The 9,497-nt window shown below is 65.2% G+C and overlaps 1 protein-coding gene across 11 annotated transcripts; it reads left to right on the top strand.

The window, feature by feature from the left end:
- Window positions 1-2,192: 2,192 nt before the first annotated feature.
- On the top strand, window positions 2,193-9,458 carry Gfap (glial fibrillary acidic protein). 11 transcript variants are annotated; one of them, XR_002387686.2, is made up of 10 exons: window positions 2,193-4,103; window positions 4,592-4,652; window positions 4,737-4,832; window positions 5,543-5,704; window positions 6,268-6,393; window positions 6,486-6,706; window positions 6,955-6,998; window positions 7,227-7,344; window positions 8,256-8,389; window positions 8,683-8,869. XR_002387686.2 is itself a non-coding variant. In XM_021240220.2 (10 exons), exons 1-9 carry the CDS (start codon window positions 3,643-3,645, stop codon window positions 8,332-8,334), a joined length of 1,368 nt encoding a protein of 455 aa, XP_021095879.2. In that variant the 5' UTR covers window positions 2,193-3,642; the 3' UTR covers window positions 8,335-8,341; window positions 8,683-9,455. The 11 variants fall into 11 exon arrangements, 7 of the variants coding, with proteins under 7 accessions (XP_021095879.2, XP_087058597.1, XP_087058596.1 ...); XM_021240220.2 differs by having other exon boundaries at window positions 8,256-8,341; window positions 8,683-9,455; XR_015447798.1 differs by having other exon boundaries at window positions 6,555-6,706; window positions 7,227-8,341; window positions 8,683-9,458.
- Window positions 9,459-9,497: the final 39 nt, after the last annotated feature.

Genomic DNA, 9,497 nt, shown 5'->3' with positions numbered 1-9,497 from the left:
AGACATCTGTGGCTCTCAAGTGCAGCCCACGGTCTCCTGCTGACCAGCGACGCCCTCGACCTCAGGGTCGGCCCACAGCAGGCCTTCATGGGCCTGAGGCCTGAGCCCAGCGGGGCGGCAGGATGGGCTAACCTCCGCCGGGAGCCTGTGGATCAGGTGGCTCCTGCTGGACCACCCCAGATGGTGATTGACACCCCGGCACAGTGCCCAGCTATGTCTCCTCAGGCCGCACCCTGGCTCCCCACACTCCCCAAGCTCACCCGGGCCCATCCTGGGGTCGAATCTGCTTTTTGTAGGACCCAGCTTGGTGCTGGGAGCTGGGAACAGAATGCAACTCAACCTTCCCATGGGGTGGGGGCGGCGCCGATCCCTGTGACAAAGGGAGCCAAACCCTCCGGGAGCACCGACAGCTGCCAGGGGAGAGGAGGCACCCAGCCTGGGGTCTTCTGCGGCAGCCTCTACCTCGGGGCCCTGCCCTGTCTCCAGTGTCCCCCAGGAGTGGACCCTGCTGGTGGGTGTGCTTGGGGTGTGGTTCCCAGCCCGCCTCCGGGGGGTGGTGTCCTGGTGCATGGGAAGACAGCGGGCAATAAAGGGGCCAGGGGACCCGGCCCGATCCCTGGCCCATCTGGAGGACAGGCTGGGAGCACCAGGCCACTGCCCCCGTCCCCTCACCGGTCAGTCCCCATCTCACTGTCCCCTCCTGGAGGAACAGACAAGCAGGGAGCAGAGCCAGGGAAGCAGTTAGACAGGGGGGCTTGGGGAGAGACTGAGCTTTAACCCCGCACGGCAGCCTGGATCAGGGAGGTGACTCAAGGTGACCTTGCACCTGCGGTGGGGCCAGGGAAGGAGGCGACTGTGGGAGTCCCCTCGGGGCATCCACCTGGGGTCTCCAGCCTCTGTCCAGGGTGGAGGTGGGGACATGGATGCCAACCCCACCTTGTCACCAGCCACTGCCCCATCCTAGCAACAGCCAGTCCCTTCCCAGGTTGGCCAAGAGGACATGGTGGCCCTCACTCGGCCACGCTCACTTCAGGGGTGTGAATGTGGATGGAGAAGCACAGGGAAGGTGTAGGGAAGCTGTGATGGCAGCCATGGTGATGCACCAGCATCCCAGTCACCCAGGAGGCTGAGGCAGAAGGGTCCCCAGCTCAAGAGCCTGGCGCATTTCCCTGGCATGCAGGAAGCCTTGGGCTCTGTCCCCAGCACCAGGAAACAAACGCAGGCCACCCGCTGTGTGTTTCCATAGGCGTGGCGGGCGTCCCGACAGATGGAGACTGGAGGCCCTGAAGCCCACGCTGTCACAGCCAGCGAGGAGCAGGCCTGTGCCCTCCCCTCTGGAAGGCAGTGGCGGGTGGCAGACAAAGTCTGAGTGAGAGGTGCTCGTGGGACAGCCCACCGCCTCTGCTCCCAGAAGCTCGGAGCTGCCTGCGCGACTTAGCAAGGTCCTGTCTCAAAATAAAAATACAAAAAGGGCTGGGGATGTTGCTTGGTGCTCTGGGTTCAACACTCAGGAGGAGGGAGGGAGGGAAAGGAAAGAGCCACCCGCCCAGGACGGCTTTCTCCCTCAGGAGCAGCAGCCTGGGCAGCCGAGCACTGCCATCTAGTGACCATAGGGCTCAGTCCCCTCCTGGCAGGGCTGGGGTGCTGGCCAAGGGCCACCATGGACGGACGGAGGCTCCTCACCTCAGCCTGCTCGCTGCCATCTGTGCCAGGCCCTGCGTGAGGGCCGGGGGCAAAGGGAGCCACCACTGGGTTGGAGCTGGCGAAGCAGGCAAACGCCAGGCCCCTGTGGGCTGAGGCCAGGTGGGGCAGGTCTGTCTCTGTCTCGGGCCCAGGCTCTGCCCGCTGACCAGGGGCCACCCGGCAGCTGTGAGCGTCACTCAGAGGGGCAGCAGGGGAAGCGTCGCCGTCCGACCCGGGGCCTGGTGACGGACGCATCCAGCGGAAACTATGCAGCTGTGACAGGGATGCTGGAGACAAGTATTTATTGATGTGGGAAAATGTTCACAGCAGATTGTTGAGTCAGGAAAGCAAATTGCAAAATAATTTCTACAGCATGAGCCTTTTTTTAAAAAAAAGATTTTATATGTTTAGAAAAAAATCTGGTAATGTTTATCTCCATGTGCCGAAATTACGGATGAATTCTTTTGTATTGCTTATCTGTATTCTCTTATTTTTTTTTTGTTACAATGCAATAAAAAATAGCAACAATGACTTGGGGAGACCATGCCAATGTGTGTGAGGGTGGACGGCCTGGCACAGTGAGGAGGAGGACAGAGCCGCTCAGGCTGCCCCCCGTCGGTCACTCTGTCCCCCGTTCTCTTGGGGACGCCAAGGCCGAGGCTGCCTGCTGCCTCACCAGGTCGAGGGCCCAGGGCTGCAGCGGCTGGGAGGGGCCCGTCACAGCCTGGCAACGCTGGGCCAGCCTACAGCTCCCCTGGCGCCGCCGGTGACTGACCTGGCACAGGCACAATGGCCCGGTGGGCACACAGCCTGCTTCCCGCGGCCCCGCCTCCCTCGGGCTCATTCCGGGAAGGACGTGGAGCGGGGCTTGCCTGACAGTCAGGGTCTTGGGACAAAAGCGGCGCCGCCCCCTGGGGCAGCCCCGGCCCTGTGGCGCCTGCCTGTAGGGAACCGGGCCCCACTCAGGCGCGGGGGAGGCAGGGCGTGCCTGCGTGCGTGCGTGCTTGCTTGTGCCCGTGCGTGTGAGCGTGCGGGGCTGTGCTTCACAGAAGCCCCGAGGCACAGGCGGCTGAGGCGCTGGGTGGGACCTGCACCCCTCACCTCGCACGCCTGCTGCCCTGAGCCACGGCCCCTCCCCAGCCACCCCGCCCCACGCAATGTCCAGGAACAGGAGAGGGATGGGGAGGTGGCGCCACAGGGACGCAGTCGCCCAGTGCGGCCAGGCCATTCGTGACCGCTTTGTGGTGATGTCAGGGCCTGGCTTCGGGTGCAGGGAGGCGGGCGGGGGAGGAAGGGGAGGCTGTGCCTCGCCCTACTGGGGCCTGCAAGGACCTAGGTTCACCCTCTGGCAGTCCAGGCCCAGCGCTGAGCCCCAGGGAAGCAGGGGAGAGCAGGAAAGGGGACAGGCGTGCCCCGGGGCTCAGCAGGAGGCCCGAAGCGCTCCAGACTCCACCTCCGCAGCACTGGAGGGGCAGCAAGTCAGGGGGCCCCGGGTGATGCCATCCAAGGTGGGCCTGGCCGCAGGCCCACACCCTCATCCCAGCTACTCGGGAGTCTGAGGCAGGATTGCAAGTCTGAGGCCAGCCTGGGCAACTTAGGCCCTGTCTCAAAATACAGATTTTAAAAGGGATGGGGACGTAGCTCAACGATAGAGCACCCTGGGCTCAATCTCCAGTGTAGCAAAGCAAAACCAGGCAGGTCAGAGGTCATCCAGCCCTCCGGGGACCGGGTTTCTTGAGAGGGTCTCCCTGTGCCTGGTCCCGGCCCAGGGCCAGAACCCTGCAGGGCCCAGGCTCATGTGCAGGAAGCCCTGACTCTGGGCACAGCGGCCCCACAGGCCTGGCCCCAGCCCAGCCCCACCCCTCCAGCCATGCCAGGGGCGTTGCTGGGCAGCCTGGGCACTGCCAGCCAGGCCCAGCCTCCATAAAGCCCTGGCGGCCGGGGTCTGGGGCCAGCAGGATGGAGCGCAGACTCGTGTCCTCTGTCCGTCGCTCCTATGCTTCCTCCTCCTCGGAGACAGTGGCTAGGGGCCTGCGGGCCGTGCGCCGCCTGGGTCCAGGCCCCCGCCCTGCCCCGGCCTGGGTGTCCCCTCCGCTCCCGGCCCGGCTGGACTTCTCGCTGGCTGGGGCTCTCAACACTGGCTTCAAGCAGACACGGGCCAGCGAGCGGGCCCAGATGATGGAGCTCAATGACCGGTTTGCCAGCTACATCGAAAAGGTCCGGTTCCTGGAGCAGCAGAACAAGGCCCTGGCTGCTGAGCTGAACCAGCTGCGGGCTGCAGAGCCCACCCGGCTGGCCGACGTCTACCAGGCCGAGCTCCAGGAGCTGCGGCTGCGGCTGGACCAGCTCATGGCAGGCAGCGCCCGGGTGGAGGTGGAGCGCGACAACCTGGCCCTGGACCTGGGCGCCCTGCAGCAGAAGTGAGGACGGTGGGGATGGGCCTGGGAGCTGCCCCAGACCCCTCCTGGGAGGCCCCTCCGGGGGTGGGAGGGACCCCTGGGCACGGTGCCTGGGCTGGGTCCCCTCCTGGAACCTGGGTCTGCTGGCCTGGGGAGGCAGGAGCAGAAGGCGGTGTCCCCAAGGAGCGAGCAGGCAGGACCGGCCCGGTGAGGATCAGGGTCTCTCCTCGAGCCACTTCCCTCTGCAGGGCTGTGAGGCAGAGATGGAATTCAAACCCACCCTGTGGTCACTCGGGCCAGGAAACCCCAGGGCCCAGCTGCATGTGGGGTGCCTGGCCCCCATAAGCCGAGACAAAGCCCTCACCTGTTCCCTAGGGCTGGGGCTCGAGGGCCTCTGACCCTCTCCTCCTGGCCCTCCTGGGCCTGGGTCTCCAGACAGCCATTCCAGGCAGACTTGGGGGACAGGGGTCCTCAGAAAAGCCTGGACCCACGGACGTCCCCCTCCCCAGGCTCCAGGATGAAGCCACCCTGAGGCTGCAGGCCGAGAACAGCCTGGCCAGCTACAGACAGGTAGGAGGGGGCCCTCGGAGCAGCCCCAGCCACAAGGAGAGGGCGAGGGTGCGGTCAGCACTGTGGCAACCTCTCCTACCCCAGGAGGCCGACGACGCCACCCTGGCCCATCTGGACCTGGAGAGGAAAATCGAGTCTCTGGAGGAGGAGATCCGGTTCCTGGGGAAGATCCATGAGGAGGTGAGGCCAGGACAGGGGAGCGGGCCCCACAGAGAGAGAAGGGACAGAGAGCCAGGGACAGGGAGAGACAGATGGGGAGACAGAGACAGGGAGACAGAGAGAGAGACTAAGAGACAGAGAGACTCAGGGAGAGACAGAGACAGGGAGACAGAGACAGAGAGGGGAGAGACTCAGAGACAGGAGACAGAGATGCTCCGAGAGACAGAGAGACTCAGACAGAGACTCGACTTGGGACAGAGAGAATCTGGAGAGGCAGGGCTGACGCAGGGAGTGCCCAGCCCCCCAGCAGGCCCGGACCCCAGCCCTGGAGGCCGGGAGGCTGCCTTTCCCTTCACGTCAGCCCGAAAGGCAGGAGCCCTTCTGCACCTCTCACAGACCCGAGGCCCAGGGAGCTCAAAGGACACGGCAAGGTCACCTCTCACCATTAGTCTCTCTGGCTCCATTGGCCTCCATTACAATAAGAGCCACTCATAAAAATTTTTAAATCCTGCTGAGCTCTGGCTCAACCTGGATGCCTGGGGGCCCCAGGAACAGTTACATCTCCCGAGGTCACAGGTGCAGGTCTGGCACCCACACCCTCCTGTCCAGCCTGGAGGACGATGCCACAGGCTCCCTGTGCCCCTTGGCCATACCGGGCGGAGGGTGGGTGGATGCTGGGCCACTGCTGTGCCCATGTCCCGAGACCTGAGCCCTTCTCCCTCCCTGGCCAGGAGGTTCGGGAGCTCCAGGAGCAGCTGGCCAAGCAGCAGGTCCACGTGGAGATGGACGTGGCTAAGCCCGACCTCACGGCGGCCCTGAGGGAGATCCGCACGCAGTATGCGGCCGCGGCCTCCAGTAACATGCAGGAGGCAGAGGAGTGGTACCGCTCCAAGGTACAGCCTGCCTGGCCGTCCTTCCCAGGAGAGCACCTCCAGAGAAGGGCAGCAGCTTCCAGGGCCACAGGCACTGGTCCTCCTCTCTGCGCTGCGCTGCTGCAGTCGGCCAGCCCCAGCCTCACTGTGCACAGCCTCGCCCTGCACCGGTGCTCCCCGAGCCGCTGGGACGCCTTACCCTGTAACAGGCATGAGCTGGAGCCAGGAAGCTCAGTAACCTGCTCAGCGCCACGCAGCTTCTGATGGGCCACCTGGGTTTCCAGCCCCGCTTTTCCCAGCTCAAGCTCAGGTTCTCCACGCCTCTGCCAGCCTGAGTCCTGGCAATGGAACATCTCCCATTGCCAGGGACACCAAGGGGCACCTGGCCAGGGAGACATGACTCATGGGGACCCCGTGGGCAGGGGAAGATGGGGCACTGGCGCTGGGCAGGGCTGGCCGGGCAGCGTGGAGACATGGGGTCTGGTCTGCAGAGGGGATGGCGACGTCCCAGCCCAGTCCTGTGGCCCCCACCCAACAGGAGCCCCTCCCAGCTCCTCATGTGAGCCCCCTGCCCTCCCGTCCAGTTCACCGACCTCACGGACGCCGCTGCCCGAAATGCTGAGCTGCTGCGCCAGGCCAAGCATGAGGCCAGCGACTACCGGCGCCAGCTGCAGGCCCTGACCTGTGACCTGGAGTCCCTTCGGGGCACGGTGAGCCAGGCAGGCTGGGGGTGGAGCAGGGGATGGCATCCCAGGCCAAGCGGAGGCCCGAGGGACCACCTGCGGCTCCGTCCACCCCCCAGAACGAGTCCCTAGAGCGGCAGATGCGCGAGCAGGAGGAGCGCCACTCGAGAGAGGCTTCCACCTACCAGGAGGCGCTGGCCCGGCTGGAGGAGGAAGGCCGGGGCCTCAAGGAGCAGATGGCCCGGCACCTGCAGGAGTACCAGGAGCTGCTCAACGTCAAGCTGGCCCTGGACATGGAGATTGCCACCTACCGGAAGCTGCTGGAGGGCGAGGAGAACCGGTGAGCCCAGCCCACCCCGGAGAGGGAGGCCACGTCACGTCACCGGCCTGTGCTGACAGGGCCAGTCATCCCACACCCACACCAAGGCTCCCCCACCTCCCAACAGAGCCAGGCTCTCTCCCCACTGCACTGCGCCTCCACGCCCCTTGTCCTCTGCAGAGCCTGTGTGCCCCTCCCCTCCCCGGGTGCTGCTGGGGAAGCTGGGTGACCTGGGGCAGCAGCTCCGCTCACTGGTCCGTGTCTTCTAGCATCACCATTCCCGTGCAGACTTTCTCCAACCTGCAGATCCGAGGTCAGTCCGGCCTGGGCGGGGGGTGAGGCCCATCCTGTGCAGACCGGGCTGGGGCTGAGGCAGGACTGTGCTGGGGACCTCAGACCCGACCCTACCCAGGAGGACCCAGCCACGGCACCTCCCAGCCCTGCAGGGACTCCCAGCTGCTCTACTTCGGGGCGGGCTGGGGTGGGAGCCAACCTCAGATCGTTTGTGTTTCTGTTCTTAACCAACTGCTTGTCGCTGCAGGAGGCAAAGGCACCACAAAAGGGGAGGTCCGCAAGGTCACCAGATACCTCAAAAGCCTCACCATGCGAGTTATCCCAGTGCAGGCCCCGCAGAGTGTAGGCAGAGCCACCGGCTCTCGGTTAGCTGCCCCTTGCAGCTGGAGAGGAGTGGGGCTCGGGGCCACGCTCCTGGTCCCCCAGCCCCCTCCCAGGTGTCCCTTAGAGGACCAGGACAGAGTCACGGTTCCCAGGAACCGCGTGACCAGCCAGGACCCAGCCCAGGCAACTGTAGTGTCGCCTCGAAGGCCTGGTCACTGTGAACGTGGTCCTGCTGGGTGCCCGACGAGCAGCTCACGGGCCAGGAGCGAGCGCCAGCCCGGCCTCCTCCTGTGTGGTGGGGAGCCCAGGCCACCTGGCTCTGCTGTGTCCGCCCGGCGGCCAAGGTGCTCAGGCCGGGCCCACTCAGCCTGGCAGGTTGCTCCCCTCCAGCTGCGGCTCTCACAGGAACAAAGCTTCCTGTCCCTGCTCTTAGCTGCAAATGTCACTGACAGTGACTTGTATTTTCCTCTCAAGGAGGGGCTGCGGCTAAATTATGTTTGATTGTTCTGCGGCCCTCAAACATTCCCATCTTTGGGGATGGAGTATTCAGGACCAGAGGCAGGCAAGCCAGGACCTAGCTCAGTACCAAGTCCAGCCGGTTGGCCAGGCAGGCAACACCGCCACACGACACCAGGGGTCACCAGGCCCAGGCGAGCGATGGGGGCATAGGAAGGAGCTGAGTGCTCAGTGCCCCTCACTCCCCTAGGCGAGCGGGCACTGCCATCTCTGTGGCCAGGGAGGAAGCCAAGGCTGGGTGGGGTCACAGGGCTGGTGAGTGGGCACAGGCTCCCATGCACCAGATCTCCAAGGCCGCTGCTCTGCCCTGTGCACTGGGCTGTCAGGTGCCAGGGCTGGGAACAGCAGCGCAATGACAGCAGTGGAGGGGCCGCCGGGTGCAGGAGCAGCTGCCTGGGGTCCTAAGAGCCCATGGAGGCCTCCCCTCTGCCCGCAGAGACCAGCGTGGACACGAAGTCCGTGTTGGAAGGCCACCTCAGGAGGAACATCGTGCTCAAGACAGTGGAGATGCGTGACGGGGAGGTGAGCAGCCCCGCCCCGGCCCTGCCAGCTGGGCTGTCTCACCCTCAGGTAGGGGGCCCAGCGCCAGCCTGGCCCAGGGGAGGGCAATTACAAAGCTGGTGGCGTCGACTCCCGGCTCTGAGGCTGTGGGAGGAAGCCGGGCTCTGTCTACCAAAGGAATTGGGGAGAGGGCGCCTGGCACTCCTGTCCCCCGGACAGTGGCCCTTCCTGCACCAGCAGCTGTGCCAGGCGGGCCCTGCCATGTCGCTGGGCAGTGTGACCGTGGCTCCCATCAGGAGCTGACTGGGGATGGCTGGGACCAGGGCCTGTTCAAGCTCCTCACAGCCTCCCGTCCCCTGCAGGTCACTCAGGAGTCCAAGCAGGAGCACAAGGACGCCATGTGAGCCAAGCGCTGAGGGCTGCCCCCCGCTCCACTGCCCAGGCCTGCCTGGCTGGCCACCTCCAGCCTCCTGGCCCTATCCTGCTGGTTGCTCTGTCACACTAGGCCTGCGCAGCATGCAGCACCCCGCACCCCGCTCTGCAAACTAACAGGCGCCCTTCCCATGGGGCAGTCGGAGGGACGGGGCCAGTGGCTTGGTTAGAAAGTGGGCGGGCAGAGACACAGCAAGTCACATCCTGTTGTTATAGCAACTGTCAGTAGAGCTACAGCTAGAGGAGAATTGGGGAAGCGCAGGGAGGGTCGTTCCTAGAAAGGGTGGAAACCTGCCCTGGTAGAATGGCTGGGAGCAGTGGACGGAGCTGCTGCCCTGGTGGTCGTGGGACAGAGCCCTGGCCTGCCAGGCCCTGAGTGTGGGCTGGGGGCCGAGCTCCAGGCAGAGGTGGGGTGTGGGAGCACTGGGAGTGGTCATGTGGACAGGGAGGGATGGTGGGCGGAGCGAGGCGCTGTTGGCCCTAGGAGCAGGTTCAGAGAGGCCAGGGCCCGAGGCCAGCTGGGCTGCGAGGGGGCACGGGAGGGAAGGGGCCAGGACTCCGGGGGTTGCAGAGGAAGTGAGGAAGCTGCTCATCTGACGGGAACCCAGCAAGGGGCTGCATCGGGGTGCAGGGTGTTGTCCCCCCCCCCCCCCCCCCGCCGCACCGCATTGCCCAGGAGAAATAAAGACCCTGCTGCGCTTTCTGTGGTCTCTGGTCTGTTCCTGGGAGGGGCGGGGCCACGGCA

Source organism: Heterocephalus glaber, unplaced genomic scaffold (genome assembly GCF_053883595.1).
Source record: "Heterocephalus glaber isolate CG9 unplaced genomic scaffold, H.glaber_assembly_v1.0 deba00001773, whole genome shotgun sequence".
NCBI classification, from domain to species: Eukaryota; Metazoa; Chordata; class Mammalia; order Rodentia; family Bathyergidae; genus Heterocephalus; species Heterocephalus glaber.
Note: the sequence above shows the minus strand (reverse complement) of the source record. Positions and strands in the feature narration are given on the sequence as shown.

What these genes read in the sequence shown, in the direction of transcription:
- Gfap (XM_021240220.2), top strand. Translation starts at nt 3,643, where the DNA reads ATGGAGCGCAGACTCGTGTCCTCTGTCCGTCGCTCCTATGCTTCCTCC. An exon ending in CTGGAGGGCGAGGAGAACCG is followed by an intron (nt 6,707 to 6,954) that starts GTGAGCCCAGCC and finishes CGTGTCTTCTAG; the next exon opens with CATCACCATTCCCGTGCAGA. An exon ending in GGCAGAGCCACCGGCTCTCG is followed by an intron (nt 7,345 to 8,255) that starts GTTAGCTGCCCC and finishes CTCTGCCCGCAG; the next exon opens with AGACCAGCGTGGACACGAAG.